Raw genomic sequence first — 17980 nt, forward strand, 5'->3', positions numbered from 1 at the left:
TATTTAGTTGAGATAAAGATGGCTCATCTATTTTAATGTAGATTTTTCTTAGCCTTATTTGTAAATGGTAAGATTTTTAATCTAATAAATGTAAAGTAACATTAATATTGAAACATTTTCCTTATCTTTACTATATTTGTAATACATTGAGGCATTTTTCCTACTTTGGCATTGGAAGACTAGTGATTTCTTTAATGGAAAGTTGCTTATAATCATCCATAAAATGCAAAGTTATCATTACAGATTTGAATATCTTAAAAAATCTTGCAAACACATGAATTTCTCTTATAATAAAGGAAAATGAAGCACAACATGATTCCTCTACTTTATTCTCTTATGCATTTTCATAAGAAACTTTACATAGTCTTGGAATCATTACCTTTTACATTTCAAGATTCCTAAAATATTTAACAAAATATAAAAATAAATTTTTCTTACATTGCAGCTTTCTCTTAGGGTGGTGTTGGGAGGAGGGATCTTAAGGGAAGGAATTTGAGCTGTGGGGATAAAGTCCTAATGAAGATATTAATACTGTCTCAGCAGTAAGTAACTGCAGCTCTCTGTTGTTTGGTTTTATTTTTAACATCTTTTTATTGAGATTAAGTGATTACATAAATTTCACAAATTTCACAGTACTGTTGGATAATTATACTTAGTTAAAGTCACAAACACATTTTAACCTTCACAAGGCAAATTGTTATTATCATGGTCTATGATGTTTGTGAATTCTATGAACTTTGACAATACAACTGTTTCTTCCACATCGGGTGATATGTACATGTCTTTCCTTGTGCTTAGTATAAGCTGTTTCCGCTTTCCCTCTCTCTCATTCCTTCCCTTCCATCCTGTCCTTGAGTTGCTTAGCTCATTTCCATCAATGTCCAGTGCAGCTGATGGGTCCCTCCGTGGTATATTTTTCTGTTTCCCTATGATTCTGTGTCCTCCTCCTAGTTTCCCTCAGATGTGCGCACGCGCGCGCGCACACACACACACACACACACACACACACACACCATATATGTGGTCAGAGGTCCTTTGTTTCTTGGGTCCTGTTTACTTTGTCATAGCTCCTTGCATTTTGGATTTAACATCCACATATCAGGGAAACCACGTGCCATTTGTCTCTCTGCTTTTGGCTCACCTCACTCAAAATGATTTGTTCTAGTTCCATATATTTCCCTGAGATCGCCATTATTTTGTCCTTTCTAATGGCTCTCTGAAGCAGATCCTGCTTTATGATATATACAACCCCTGCTTTGAGATGCTCAACAGAAGCACAGCAGCTGTGAGTGCCTGATTTTAGATTTCCCAGCCTCTAGAAGCACAAACATATTCCCCAAGGATGAAGAAGGAACTACTATAAATAAAAGTATAGCTTATTATATAGACAAATATAAACTATGGACCCATATGATGAACTTTGATGACAAGAAAAAAAGCCATTCTTATGATTTTTAAAAGAAGGATATTATTTTCAGCCAATGGTTATAGAAAATGAGCCCAAGTGATTTTTTTTCTGTCTTGAGTCATATTAGTTTTACTGAGAAAAGAAACACTATTCTCCACTACATTCTTGTGTAGTATTTTATTATATTATTTAAGGATTTAGCAAAATACTTCTCAGGGACTGAAGAACAGTTTCACTCTGCATAGTGTTTATATGTTACTATAATTATGAACAGGATAAGTTAGAACCTTTTATTAAATGAATTCAGAAAGTATTTAAACTAAGACTTTAACTCTGCTCCTCTCTCTCTAGATGGCACATTTTGAAAGAACTCTACAGTATATTGGGTGGCACATTTTATTGTAAGAAAAAGACTGACATATCCAATTTCAAATCCAATGCTGCCACTTATAAACTACGTTACCTTGGTTAAGCATCATCTCTCTGAGCCTTTTCTTCTGAACGGAGCAAAGGTAATAAAAGGTACATCATACTCATGGTTGGAAGGAAACACAATGAGATACCATATAAAAGATACTTGTCAGGTATTAGATACTTCATAAATGATGTATCTCTTAAACATATGAAAACTGTGCCTCAGTACTAATTCTGTGTCCATTTGTTGGTTCTGTTTGATACTGAGTGTCCAACACATTCTGGGCACTGGGCTGGGAACCAACACAAAAGCATCTATGTATATAACCATTCTGTCAGATGGTTCATGTGTATCATTTTATTACTTATATAAGACATCCCTGGATACATTATAAACTCTAACAATCTATGCAGAGAATATTAATTCAAATATGTTTTTAAAGGTTTTCAATTTCAGTTAAATTCATTAAATTTGCTATTTCTTTAATTTTTCTCTTTCCACAAATTCAGGTAAAACTTCTCTGGAACAGGCAAATGATTTGTTGTGTGACAAAATAATTTTTGATAATTTTCACATTCAATATGTTACTCATCAAACAATAAGGAAAAAACTAGGCACAATTGTCTTTATTTCACATATATATTTAGGTGAAACTATAAAAATCATATGAAATATATAATGATTTCTCTATCACTATACTATACGTCAAGGTAAGCCACCTGTTATAAATACTTCTATACTTCTTTTCTATGCTCATGCAACTATCTTCATACTGTTAGCTATCATAATGTCACCATACAATTATGCATTCTCATATATATAGGACTTTGGGTTATTATCATAAAAATGTCATCACCCTATAAATGTCTTTGCAGGTTTTTTGAGTGAGCATATTAAGGAAGTATAGAGCAGGGGAAATGGTATTTTATTTTCTCAGTATTTATAAACTAAAATGGCCTTGATTTAATGTAGATTATTCAAATCATAATTAGTCTCTGAGGTTTTTGTGTACTGCTACTATATTTTGACACTAGACATTTTGGAATACAAATCAGGACAGATTTAGTAACTGACTTTACCACTAATAAGTATCTGACTTTCCTACTATGAATACAAATCTAGCCACCCACGTGTGGTGGCAGACAACTATAAGCCTAGCTACTTCTGAAGTAGAAGCAGGAGGATCAAGTGTTTGAGAACTGCTTGGGCAAACATAATAAGAACTCATCTTAAAAAATTAAACAAAGTATAAAGGTTGAGGGTGTAGCTTAAGTGGCAGAGCACTTGCCTAACTTGTGCAAGGCTCTGAATTCAATCTCTATTACCACAAAAAAGTAAAGGAGAATAGTAATATTTGCCTTGCAGCGCTGTTGTCCAGAGGACGAGAGATAATGGCATGGAAAGTAACCATAGTATCTGGCCAAAAAAAAGGGAGATTCATAAGGAGATGGAAGGACTTAGAAAAAAATCATATTAAGTGAAGTAATCCAGATCCAAAGAAACATAGGTCTCATGGTTTCCCTTATTTGTAATAATTAGTATATGTATAGGACAAGCTTAACAGAGCAAATCTTAAGATGACAGGACAATCTTAAGATGAGCAAAATAGCTATGTACATATGACCATATAGGATGATACTAAGTGAAATGAACTCCAAGACATGGAAATAAGAGGTTTTTCTTTGTTGTTGTTGTTGTTAACGTACTAGGTGATTTCTTTTTCCTGTTTCCCCCCCTATGGTTTATCCCCTGTTGTCACTGTATTTGATTTTTGTACCCTGGGTATTATATATATGTTTATCTGACTTAGGGAAGGGAAGGGGAACAAAAAATGGTGAGACAAAGGACAAAGGGGGAACCAATACAACAGCAATACTCACAAGATGATATGTCGGAAATGCTCTGTGCAACTTGGGGGAAGGTTGGGGGGAGGGAAAGGGAAAAAAATGAGGAAGGGGATAACAAGTTTGACAAAAAAAGGTACTCAATACCTTACTTATGTAACCCCTCTGTACATTACCTTGACATAAAATTAAAATAAAAAGGAAAAAAAAAGAAAAAAGAAAATAAATCCAAGTGAGGTGGACTTTCAGAAGGATTTAGGTCTCTATAAGGCTACAATAAATCCATTAAAAGAAAGGTGATCTGCAGGTGACAAAGACTATTTATGCCCTATGTCTGGCCATAAAAATTAAGGACTTGAGAGGGAAGGAGTGACAGGGTTCAAAAAGGAATGTACTCATTACCTGTACATAACTGTAACCCCTCTGTGCATTACCTCTATAGTAACAATAAAGTAAATTTTAAAAGTTAAGGATTTGACCTTTATGTCTTTATTACTGTAACATAAATTGTAAAATTTGAAACCATTTAAACAATTCCCTATAACTGACCATTTTTCTTTATTCCAAATAGATTTGTGTCTGCTTAAAGGTTTGCATTGTTACACTGTTACATTTTAGAATCTGCTCATTGATTTCTACAAAGAAGTGACATATCTTCTAAGCTGTTGATTTGAGTCAGGTTGGAGTCACTTTAGTGAGGTTGCCATTTTTAAATTTAAAAATTGTTTAAACAGAAAATTGAGTTTCCTAATACATGAAGCAATGTCCATCTACTAAATATTTAATTATGACCTTCTGCAAGAAATAAGTAAAGGAGTTTTTTCTTTTTTTTTGATGCCAGAATTATGTGATCCTATTAGGAATCTCTCACCTTTGGACCTGGTAATCCAGGCAACCCGGGATTTCCATGTGGTCCTGGTATGCCCTGAAAAACATCCATTAAGATCTGATTAATCTTAAAACAAGTTCAAATAACATAAACTGTTTTTATTTTGAAATTCAAATAGATGTCACATCATTTCATTAAATATTTTTAATGTTCCATAGGATGATGTGTTAGGTGCTTCAGACTTGAAGATGATTGCTGTACCAATCACAGAATAAAACTGCGCTTTCTGTCTTTCATATCCAAACACTAGTTCAGAGGTTTCCCTCCCTGTTCACTAACCCATTTCCAGCCATAACCTTGCTTGATACTCCTAACAGCTGTACACAAAAACCTTAAAATGTGAAATTGTGTAGTTATTCTGCTCTCTAAATGTGTTATTCCTTTCTGCCCTAGTATTTTTGCTAGTGGTATAAAGACTTTCTTCATTGATCTTGCCCTGACACCTACCCAAATCATTCTCAAGTCTCAGCTGATACCTCATATCATTTTAAAATTCTGAAATAATATATTTTGCTTACTCTATAATTCATTTACCAAATGATTGCATAGTGCTTTTGGACTTTTCCTAATCCAACGTCATATTATATTTTCCTAATCCAATGTCATTTTACTATATTTAAGGGCTTCATAACATGTACTATTTACTTAACAAGATTTTAAAATCCTTAGAAACAATCTCTTCTTAAAGTACTGGTATAATATCAGCATATATTAACCATTCAGTGAGTAGTTATAAATTTGATAAATTATAAATAAATAAAACTAATTAAATGAAGTGAAAATTCATTGATAAATTGCATTATCTAAATTGAAAAATGCATTCTTTTTCTAAATATTATGTACCAATACCATTCTCATGCTAACCTTTATAACAATCTCATGTAGTATATTTCACAAAGCTCAGTAGTGCTATAATGAGCCAGAGAAACAACTTTTGGAATATTAATATCTCTATTTGGAATTTTTTCTTTTGGTAGTGTCAGTCCTGGAGCTTGAACTCGGGGCCTGGGTACCGCCTCTGCACTTTTTCATTCAAGGCTCGTGTTCTACCATTTAGAGCCACAGCTTCACTTCTGGCTTTTTACTAGTTAATTGGAAATAAGAATCTCACAGACTTTCTTGTACAGGCTAGCTTTGAACCAGTATCCTCACATTTCAGCCTCCTGAGTAGCTAGGATTACAGGCATGAGCCACCAGTGCTCAGCTGTGTTTGGGACTAACTTGGCAATCATTACTAAATGGGATACAACTTAAGGGGAAAATGTGAAGCTGCAACTTTCAAAGTAGATAATTGATTAGGGGGAATGAAATTAGGAGCACAATTGAAATAACCAGCCTTGAGAAATATACTCTTCTTTCTTAAGCAAAAGAAAATGAGGCAAATAAAATCAGGATTTTAGAGACGATACTGAGGCATTGTAAGTAGAATGGAGATTCAAAACCATTCTCTTGGAGAACAGCTTTGATGTGGAAAGGTAGAAGTAGTTCAAAATGGACCCTGTTTTTCAAAATGTAAGATCGATGCAAGGCACTAGTGGCTCATATCTGCAATACTACCTACTCATGAGGCTGAGATCTGAGGATGGAGTTTAGAAGCCAGTCTGCACAAGAAAGTCCACAAAACTATTATCTACAATTAACCACCAAAAAGCTGGAAGTATGGAGTTGTCACTCAAGTGGTAGAGTGTTAGCTTTGAGCCAAAAAGCTTAGGGACAGTAGTCAGGCCTTGAGTTGAAGCCCTAAAATTGGCACACACACAGAAAAAGTTTCACTGTCTTCTCTGATCTAAGGATGGCTACGTTTTCAGTGCTGAAAGAGAATGAGCAAGATTAAGGAGGACTGTGGCAGGTCATCAACTAATTTTTTAATTGAACAACTTAAGGCCAGTAAGTTCTCTTAGAGTCCAAGTGCATAAGAATTAGTGTGAATATAGAAAACCCTAGATCATGTTTAAGGGTATTTTGCTTTATATTGTTTATGTGATAAAAACCAGGATAAAAGAGAATGGAATACATAAAAAGCACTACGTCTATTTTTATAACACACAATTCTTTTTCTAGTTTACTGAAGATTTTCTTTAATAAAAGATCCACATTTGCAGTAGCAAAAAGCTAAGGAAGAGTTTGATGCCCAGAGTTTAAAACCCAGCACCAAAAAAAAAAAATCCATTTTTTAAGACTTGAAAGAAACTACTAACAGCAATAAATCTTTTGTTGGACCTGTGTAATGTGAAAAACGACTTCTGATCCTTTCAGCAGTTTTTTTTCCTCAAGGCAATTTTTTTCCTACTCAATAGCTCCAGTAGTTTCCACTATATAATCCAGGAATGCACTATGTTAAGGAAGTCCAATCTCGTTCGCTTCCCCCAATGAATCTTACTTCAGACCATTGAGATCACTTCATAACTAAGAATAATGTTACAAGTAGCACCAGAACAGCCCCACTCATTTGCAAATGTGTTGATCTGACTTGGGGTTTTTGAGAGATTCTTTGGCTGGCTCCTTTACACTCAAATAAACAAAACTTGAACATGTTCTTCAGCTTCTCTTAAACTTGTAAAGTTAGAACTAAGTTTGATCCAGGCAGATTTCCAGAGGAAGTACACATTGTACAATTCTAGAAAAACAAAGAAGTACTGGAAAGTTACAAATTATAACAGCCAGTGGGAAATGGAGCACATTGACTCACCCGTGGACCTCTCTTGCCTGACAGACCTGGGATACCTGCTGGACCGGGTGGACCCTTAGAAAACAAATATTAAGACATTAGATGTGATAGGAGACACATTCTTTTCCTTACAAGTTTTAAGAATATTTCCAATCTAGGAACTCTTGTTCAATTTTCAGTTCCCAGCTGAAAGTGATTTTTAAAGTACCATTAATCTCCCTCACCCAAATCAGTGGAAGTGAGTTGAAACTTTACTGTCTACCTTTAATCTGGCCAGAAATGACAGCAGGGAGTCTTTGACTTATGGTTACAGCCACTATATCTGGTTTTCACGAGACCATAAGTAGTAGTTTTGTGGGTGATTTTTACCTTAATTTACTTTTATTATGGAAGAGAAATTCAGTTGAGGGTTAGGATACCAAAAAGGGGTGGGTTTTTTTTAACACATTTCAAAAGAGGATTTGCCTTGAAAAATGAAAGCACTGATCATTTTATGTTCTTTTAAAGAAACTATAAACAAAGATCTATGTAGTGTGTTAACCCATTATAATGAAGTCCTTCTTGTATAGGTGGTAATAAATGTGTACCATACCATTCATAAAGTTAAATGACTTCTAAAACAAAGTAGGAAAGCAAAAACTGATCAGTTGTTAAAATGCTCTGAGTTCTCTATCTGTTGTTTCTTTAAATTTATCAGGTCAGAAATAGAAAACTACTTCTAATGGTGCTTTACATTTGCATTTTTACTTTAACAGTCAACTATGGGAATAAATGTTCATGTGTGAAATAGTTGGATATTCATTCATCAGTTTATTCTTTTTACTTTTGATGAGCACTCTGTTGTTATGGCAATATTCTTTCTGTCCAGCCGGGTGCTGGTGGCTCACGCCTGTAATCCTAGCTACTCAGGAGGCTGAGATCTGAGGATCACGGTTCAAAGCCAGCCCGGGCAGGAGAGACCGTGAGACTCCTATCTCCAATAAACCACCAGAAAACCAGAAGTGGCGCTGTAGCTCAAGTGGTAGAGCACTCGCCTTGAGCTGAAGAGCTGAGGGACAGCGCCCAGGCCCAGAGTTCAAGCCCCACAACCGAAAAAAAAAAAAAAATTCTTTCTGTCCATAGAGTATATACCCATATTCCATTTAACAAATATTCATTCATTATCGCAGCAAGAATACTATAAGCTTTAAAATTAGGCTTATCAATGTTATATGAGCTAACGAACCCATTTTTAAGTATCTATATATTTATACTAGTGACTCATAAGAGAAAGATTGAACCACATGTACTTGTCAACATGTGTGTGTGTGGCGGGGGGGGGGGGCACGGTGCGTATATGTGCACACACACCAGTCCTGAGGTTTGAACTCCAGACCTGGGCATTGTTCTGAGCTTTTTCATTCAAGACTGGTGCTATGAACACTTGAACCTCCACTTACAACTTTTTATTGGTTAACTGGAGATATGAAATTTATGAACATTCTTGCTCAGGCTGTCTTTGAACCCTGATCCACAGTTACTGAATTTTTTCTATTGTTATTAAATGAAGTTGTTTTGTAAACATCCAAGCTAAGTTTATATTATGCTCCAATAAATGACCTTCCACAAGTCAATTACTCTTCTAAGCTAAATCTTCCCATTTTTAGAACATTGTGATAAAAATCTATCATTTAGAGTTATTATGAGAGTTAAAGCCATTATATATAAAGCACAATAACTTGGCTTGTATATAGTACTTAGGCAGAAAGGTATAGTTTAACTTTTGAATAGTATGCATGAGTAACAGCAAGCACTTAATAAAGGTTAGTTATGTATTACTATTACTAAAAGGATATATGAATATATAAAATGTTAGTGATCCCTGGTCAGCTATTTTTAAAGTATTGGGTTTTATATTTGCAATGCATTCACACACTCAGTAAACCAAGTTCCTTGCCCTTTGGAGTTTATAGTCTAGATAAAGAGACACACATTTAGCAAGGTGCTGTTGGCCTATGTCTGAAATCCTAGCTACTTCAGAGACTAAAATCTGAGGATCAAGATTTGAAGCCAGCCCAGGCATGAAAGTCCATGAGACTCTTATCTCCAATTAATACTGAAAAGGCCAGAAGTGGGGCTTTGGATCAACTGGTAGAGCACTAACTTTGAGCAGAAAGGCTCTGCCCCTATGTTCAAGCCCTAAAAATGGAACAAAAGAAGAAAAGGAGACAAACACATATTAATAGATGAACATGTTATTATAAATTATGCTTAATGACATGAAGAAAATAACAAATAACCAAGAGATAAACCTATGTATAAATTTAAGTTATGTTTTAATATCTGAGAAATCTTTCTCAAAGAAACGTTAAATCTAAAAGATGAATTGGAATTAGAAAAGAGAGAAAAGAAAACTTCAAAACATAGTAAGTGTAGCTATTCAGGAGACTGAGATCTTAAGATCATGATTTGAAGCAAGCTCAGGCAGGGAAGTCCGTGAGACTCTTATCTCCAATAAACTAATCAGAAAATGCCAAAAGTGGCATTATGCCTTGAGCACAAGGAGGCTTGGGGTCAGTGCCCAGGCCCTGCGTTCAAGCACCAAGACCAGCAAAAACAAATGAACAAACAATAATAATAATAATAGTAAATATGAAAAAGAGCATGAGCAAAATTAAACAAAGAAAATTTAGAGTCTTACTGAGGAACTAAAAGAAAACTAACAGAGAAAGAAGAAGTTGTGGAGGTACATCATATAGGATGGACAAGAGATTTTAGTTATTCTAAATGCTTTAAAGTTGTTCTTATAAAGAACTGTAGTAAATATGTTAATCCTACTTATGCTTTAAAAAATCAGTGAAGGATTTGGTAAGAATAGAGTGCACATTTTTCATACAATCCTCGCTTTTTGAAAGCTCACTGAAAACAAGAAAAAATGCACCAAACAAAAAAATGCACCAATGAGACTATCTTGAATATAATAAGGAAAGGACCACAACCACAAACCACCAAATATGAAGATTATCTGCTGAGCCCTAAAATACATCAGAGTATGGAAATATAGTAAGAAATGACCCAAAACAAAACAAAACAAAAATAAAACTTCCAACCTTCCTTGGGCAGGATATATATACAGATATCTAAATATTTGTCAGTCTTAAAATGGATTTTAATGATCCTTTGGTAACTATGATGACATTCAAGGGAATGAGCAAGCTACAGAAGAAGTAATATGACCCAAGTGAAGTTTTGGTTTCAAAGAACAAAGAATAGAGAAGGAAGAACTGAAGACGAACTTCTCATTATCATGATCTATAACCACATTTAACCATAGAGGACTTCTCATTTTGAAAGGGATTAAAAGAAAAGAAGAATGTAATTACAATATCAACTCTCAAAGAGCATGTGATACAAAGAATTCACAACAAATTCTGCATGGAAATGAGAAAGGAGACATGGAAAGGTTAAAGGAAGTAGAGTAAGATGTTGTTAAATGCAGCAATCTAAATCTGACTTTGAGTTCTACTCTACCTTACTTACCTTGGCTTTTTCCCATATGATTCTGAAACAAATAGGCCAGTTAGAACTGCCTATATTTAAAGACATAAGTAGTAGAATTTAACTAGTTTGTAATCTATGCATAGATACTTAGAATTAATATCTATACGAGGACAGGAACATAAAATTTTGGGCAGTTGAAAATCATTTGTGAGATGGAGAATTACTGCAGGTAATAGAGAGAGTTCTATCATAGATTCACTATATTACCAAAGAACTTCCACAGGACACTTCTCTTCAAAAGTAGAGTTCACAAAAGACTTAGGAGAGATAAAAAAAAAAATTACCTTCCAAAGAAGATAAAAAGAGCATTCAAAAGTTTTGAAATACGAACTAGATGAGCTTAAGGAATATATGAAAGAGCAAGAGAATCACCATTATAAATGAAAAGTGTGTCAAAAGCAACAAAAACTAGTTAAATGACATTTAAATCAATAAAGGAATGTGGATATAATGCACATGAATTCACACAGAATTGAGAAGAAGCAACCACAATGACAAGGTTGTAAAGAAGATAGTCTATCAACATAATTGACACAAATGTAAATATGTACAATGTTGCCTGAAGAAATAGATAAACTTTGCCATATGAAATAAATGTTCATATTATAAAAATTAACTTCAGATAAAAAATATCAGAAAAAAGAAGCAGAACCTAACAGGTTTAATGGATATTAAAATTAGTAAGAATAAAAACAATCACAACTGAAACCTCAGAAATAAAACAGCTTGGGTCTGGGAAGAGTGGCTCAGTGGTAGAGTGCATGCCTTGCATGCATGACGCCACGAGTTCGATTCCTCAGCACCACATAATCAGATAAAAGCCAGAAGTGGTGCTGTGGCTCAAGTGGTAGAGTGCTAGCCTTGAGCTGAGGGACAGCACCCAGGCCCCTCGTTCAGGCCCCATGACTGACAAGAAAGAAAGAAAGAAAGAAAGAAAGAAAGAAAGAAAGAAAGAAAGAAAGAAAGAAAGAAAGAAACCATCTTAATGGTAACGTATTTTCAACAAATTGGAAAACCTAGAAGAAATGGTTAAATATCTGGAATACTATGACCCATCAAATAAAACTATGGAGAAATAAAAGAAATCTGAACATACAAGTAATGAGTAATGAGAATACATGATTAATAAAAAAATTAGCCTCACTGTTAATTCTACCAAACAATTGCAGAATAGTTACTACCAATACTCCTCAAATATTGCAAACAATGAAAGGCAATTTTTCTAAAGTCATTCTGCAAATCCTGGTTATGTAGAGTAAAAATCAGCAGATACATTTTATAAATAATTAATATTACAGATTAAATGGAATTATCAGACTATAGAATATTATCTATAGAATATTTCAAGCAACTACCATAGAATATATATTCTCATCATTCCATAGAACTTTCTCCAAAATAGATATTTTAGGATATAAGGCATAAAAGAACAAAATGAAAGAATGTCTTATATTTTAGCAGACACAATGGAATAGAAAACAATAGCAAGAAAAACTATAGAAAATACACACAAATGGTGTCTGCAGACTACTCTTTTGATCAGCAGGCTATTATAAAACTTTCGAGGTAAATTTTAAAAAGTCCTACAAGCAAATTAAAATGAAAGCACAACATACCAGACCTGTGGGGTACAGTGCAATAAAAATAACCTAAAGATGCACATCAAGATCTTAAAAATGAAAGAAAGAAAAAGAACTGGAATGGAGGTGCAGCTAATTTAGTAAAGTGCTATCCAAAAGCATAAAGACTCAGCAAGAGCTCTAGGGCATAAGTTTAAGACTCAGAATTAGGGCACCAGAGAGAGAAGAACAAATCAATCCATATATTAATAGAAGGAAAGAAATAGGATAAGGATGAAAATTCTCAAAATATAAAGTAAAAGAACACAATTAGGCAAAGAAATGATTCTTTAGAAGAATAAACACGTATGCATCCAATACAAAAATGCACGCGCGTGCGCACACACACACACACACACACACACACATACTGTAATTACTACCCAAATGACTTGAGAGACATTTATATATCGTCTCTGAAGAACTCTCTATTTATACTTTTGCTCAAGGCTAGTGCTCTGCCACTTTGAGCCACAGCACTCCTTCTGGTTTTCCAATGGTAATTGGAGATAAGAGTCTCCTAACTTTTCTGCTTGGGCTGGCTTTGAACCACCATCTTCAGATCTCAGTCTCCTGAGCAGCTAGGTTTACAAGCATGAGCCATGAGCACCTGGCATACTTTATGCATTTTAAAATAAGTGTTTTGGTTTTATTGAATTAAATATACCAGTTTTGTTTATTTCCAGAATCAGTCTGACTGGCTGTGCATGTTTAAGGTTGTATTGTTTTGTTTTATCTTGTTTTTGAAGTAATGGAGTTTAAAGTCAGGGCCTCATGCTTGTTAGGCAAATGTTCTACCACTTAAGCCTTTTCTCCAGACATTTTTGGCTTAGATATAAAACAGAGGCTGATGCTTTCTTTCACTGTGGTCTGGCTTCTACTGAAATTCTCCTACCTATCCCTCCTGCATAGCTGTCATTTTAGGTGTGAGCCACCTGGATTGGCTAATTTTGTGTTATAGATTGGTGAAGCCTCTATTAATCCTTAAGTGTTATTGATTATATTATTTTAGGCATAATGAGATATATTACTCACCATGGAAATAACATATTTCACTTACAAGAATAAATCCACATTTTTTTCAGTTACGGATTAATGCAAAATAATCTCCCCTCTGTACAGTATTTTCACAATAAAAAAATTAAAAATAAATAAATAAAATAATAAAAAAGAAAGTGAAGGTAACATACTGCAGAAAGTCTAAAGTCTTGCTTATTCCAAGCAATAATAATAATAATAACCTATCAAAAATAAACATTATAATCCATTTGATACTATTTTGCTGAAGGAATGAGGATTTAAGTATTTTTTTTGCAGTTTACCATATTTTTTCCTTTGGTAGTACTGGTGTTTAAACTCAGGCCTTTGAAGTGGTGCTGTGGCTCAAGTGGTAGAGCATTCGCCTTGAGCTGAGGAGCTCAGAGACAGCACCCAGGCCTAAAGTTTGAACAGCAGAAAAAAATGTCATGGAAAATAAACTCAGGCCTTTGTGTTTGCTAGGTAAGTGCTCTATCATTGAGCTACATCCCAAGTCTTTTTTATTTAGTTATTTTTTCTTATGTAGTATCTTATTTGTGTCCAGGGAAGCCTCAGATAAAGGACCTCCTACCTTTGGCCTCCATCATAGCTAGGATCCTAGGCATATGCTACAAAATTCAGCTTATTGCTTGAAATAGAATTTTACTTTTACCTTCTAGGTAGCTGAGATTGTAGATGTATGACTCCATTCTCAGCTTTTACCGTAACTTTTGTATATTCTCTTCACATGATTATGCATTAAGCCTATGTTTTTGATTTTTATAAAAAATATTGGTCTGTATTTCACAGCTAATTCTTGATTTGATTTCAACAGAACAGGAAAAATAGATAGTTTGCCTAGAAATAAGTAAATGTTTTCAGTTGCAAATTAATAAACCAAAAAAATACAGTGCACATACTGGCAGATGTGTTAGAACAACTGTAAAGTCTCTCACTGTGCCAGGACATACTTGTGTGACAGGTCTGATACAGTCTGTATTGTAGAGTCCAGAGAACTCTTTTTGAAACATATGGTAATTTAGTGCATTTAGACATAGTGGAAAAAAAAATAAAAAACTTACAGGAGGTCCAGGGTCTCCTTTTGGCCCTCTGAGGTACTCCATTTCGAGCATTGTATTAAGATCCTCATAATAATAATAATCATAAAGTTCAGCATCATAGCTATTCCCATCCAGATGAGTAGTAGAATCAGGATTAAGTTCGCCTTCCTTCCTCCCATCAAGGTGATTATCCACAGGTGATTCATCACTGACTCTATATAAGGTAGAGTTTAGAATCCGTTCCATTTCTACGAGTTCATTGGTATGTAGATTTGCTGTGATAGCCTTCTTGCGACTAGTAATTATATCCTGATTTGTACGTGGAAAACTAGAGGACATCTCCTTAAGCAATGATAGACCAGCTACTTTATCATCCTGTTGGGTAGCATTGTCTGGCAAATGTAAGAGAGAGCTAAATTGTTCCTCAGTATTCATTCTTGCCTCGCTGAGGTGGGGCATTGATGGGCTTGAATTTGTCTGAGTCTCATCTTCAATGATGACTCCTTTGGTTTGAATCTCATAGTTTATATGATCCACAGAAGAGACATTTCCTGAATAGAGAGAAGTTAACTGAGAGCTTGCTGTCCGGTGCTCCTGTCCTTCGTGCCCTGTGGCAAAAGCATCATTTATGACACTTGGAATGCTTTCACCTTCAGTGAATGGAATCGTGGACATTTCTTTTTCAGCAAGTCCTTTGGGCAAGAGAGAGGGTCTGGGTGTCTTAGCTGGCATGCCAGTTGTATGCAGAAGGCTTGTTTCAGGCTGCAGTTTGCCTGCTTGTGGGCACTGCTGTTTCACATAGCTGCAGTAGTCTGATGATGCCTCCACAGAAGGAATAATATCCAACTGACATATTATTCCTTCAAAATGAACAGAATTATTATGCATACTTCCTAAGGTAAACACACTGTTAGCGTCAAAGGACTGAACTTCCGAAACAGTCTCTCTGCTAAAATATTCTTTTCCACACTCAACAAACATTGAGACCATTCGGTTTTTAATAGTAATAGCAAATGAGTGCCATCGCTCATCATGGACACTGTAGTTGAAAAGCACAGACTGCTTCCCTCCAATATAAACCATTAATTTCTTAGGTAATAATTGCACCCCTAATTGCAGCCTATTTTTATTCCGGATGCTGAAGAGAAATGCATTGTTCACTCTATGTGACTGTAGCCCAATTAATATTGTAAATGGCTGTCCTAAGTTGGCAGGTAAAATGTTTATGAGAGGTGATTCAATATAAGTATCATTTTTTAAACTGACACCTGATTCTGTTAAATGGATGCCCTGAGGTAATGGTGGAGATGATGGTGGCACAGACGTCTCTGAAGATGAATAGCTTACATCTTTGCCTCCAAGGCCTAGTTGGTGAAGAATATTTATGCCTGGAAATTAAAAGGAGGGAAAAAAGAAAGAATCTTACTCTTTCACATTCAGGCATTCATATAAATGTTTGAGTATAAGAAATCTTCCTTGTAGTAACAGTAATCTCTATAACAAGCATGCACCATCAACAACTAGTTTCTGAGTAATAAGGAGCAAAAGAAGGAAAGATGCGCTCAATAATGGGAAACAATTGTATGAACATGCGAACATATGCAACAATATCTCCTAATCCAAATTTTAATTAAAAAATAAGGTTAATTCTCCTTTTATCCCATTTAACAAAGTGATAAGACTCCTGTTACTCCAATGTATCACATGTTTAGCTTCTAAGATGCTATTTACCTGTTACATTTATAATTTTAAATTTAATAACATCTATCTTTTAAAGAAACTAGAGGTCATATTTACCAAAAGTTAATTTGTAACTTATAACCCTTTTGTAAATCAAGCTTATGGGAACATTTAAATTTTAATTTTTCCCTTCTAATGTGAAAAGTTTTAAATCTTATAGAAGATAATTATTATCTTAAGTGTGTAGTATTCTTAAGACACCCAAATCTTTGGATAAATTCCTGGGAAAGAGAATGTAAATTCATTTTGTAAGTTATCACCATACTTTTTTCTCTCTTCAATGATTTTTCCAGTCCTCTGCAATAATATGTGTGTGTGTGTGTGTGTGTGTGTGTGAATGTGAGTGTGTAAATGCTGGTTCTGGGAATTGAACTCAGGGTCTAGCTTTCTTGCTGGACAATTTTGCTCATAGGCTGATACTCTACCACTTGAGTCATGCCTCCAACCTAGTTCTTGGCTGGATAACTGAATATAGGGTCTTCTGGACTTTTCTTCCCAGGCTGGCTTCTAACCACTATCTTCAGATTTCTGCATCATGCCTAGCTATTATTATAGGCATGAGCCACCAGGGCCACGCCTCTACAACAATTTTTGTTCTATTCATAGACTTGTTTTTCCATAGTTACTATGGAATATGATTGTTTTCACTACATAACAAAGCCTTTTGATGTATCTGATAGCCATTGAATAATAGCTATCAGAGTCCATTAGTTGATTCACAAAGGCAGAGGTAGAGCTGCGGACTCCTGCCTCCATAAACTTCTCTAAAGTCCAAACAGGAGCATCCAACATCCTTCTTGCCTGATGACTGATGGGAGACTAAGGGACATGGTCATAGCCATATTTATGTCTCCATGTAGACTTCTGAGAGTCCACAGCTCTGCTCTTCTCCTTGCCCCAGGCAACATGTATTTTTTAAATTTTTATTTATTTATTTTTATTGTGAGAATACCATACAGAGAAGTTACAATTACATGGGCAAGATAACGAGTACATTTCTTATCAAGCATAGGCAACATGTATTTTATATGATACGGGGTTTTCAGAATTTACTGATTATTGTATTTTTGCAGTAGTGTACCGCTATCTCCCTTATTCAGTTATAGGTTTGTGGAAGTCAGGTTCTATCTGCTTTGTTAATGGAAAGTATCTGCCTTGCAAATTTTTCTAAAATTTCTGATTGGATGAGTTTTCCCCATCAGAACTTGATTACATTTCCTATTCATTATTGGAGTCATTTAAAAGTAACTAAATAAATAAAGGTGAGTCCTTTCTTAAAATCGATATGACCTGTATTATTCTTTGGGTTATAAGTCTTCCTTGTCTATGCCTTATGCATGTGTAAATATACACACACAGATCTATGTGTGTATATATTTCTCAGATTAATTAGGAATATTTGGTATTTCTTTAATTTTCCACTTATAAGAAATAAGTAATATATCCAATAATTCATGTTCATGCAAAAGTTTATAATCTCAGTCCTAAGCTTATAATTTATATATCAATAAAGCACTGTATACCATTCATGAATAATTTATCATTAAATTTAAATGTTTTTTCATAGACATCTTCACAATACACTCTAGAGTATTTTAGTGTCATTTTTATTAATGAAGGAGTTGTAATTGTATTGTAGTTGCAAAGGATAAACGCTTACATCTAACATATTGTGTGATAGTGTTTAAAGGAAGTTTTCCATCAAAACATTCTTAACAGCTATATTGAATTATAAACACCTCTAGGGACACGGTGGTGTACTTTAAAGATGCTCAGTAG

At 34.6% G+C, this 17980-nt stretch overlaps 1 protein-coding gene across 1 annotated transcript in view; it reads right to left on the reverse strand.

Moving 5' to 3' along the window:
• Col24a1 (collagen, type XXIV, alpha 1) overlaps nt 1–16735 on the reverse strand; it is a 280847-nt gene extending 264112 nt beyond the window's left edge. Inside the window, exons 1-4 of the mRNA XM_013018210.1 lie at nt 16714–16735; nt 14483–15849; nt 7246–7299; nt 4539–4592 (exon numbers count right to left, since the gene is read on the reverse strand). Of these exons, the coding sequence (XP_012873664.1) occupies nt 4539–4592; nt 7246–7299; nt 14483–15849; nt 16714–16735 (1497 nt within the window). The remainder of the gene's footprint in view (nt 1–4538; nt 4593–7245; nt 7300–14482; nt 15850–16713) is intronic.
• Between the last annotated feature and the right edge of the window lie 1245 nt (nt 16736–17980).

The sequence above is a fragment of the Dipodomys ordii genome, unplaced genomic scaffold (assembly GCF_000151885.1).
Source record: "Dipodomys ordii isolate 6190 unplaced genomic scaffold, Dord_2.0 Scaffold39, whole genome shotgun sequence".
NCBI classification, from domain to species: domain Eukaryota; kingdom Metazoa; phylum Chordata; class Mammalia; order Rodentia; family Heteromyidae; genus Dipodomys; species Dipodomys ordii.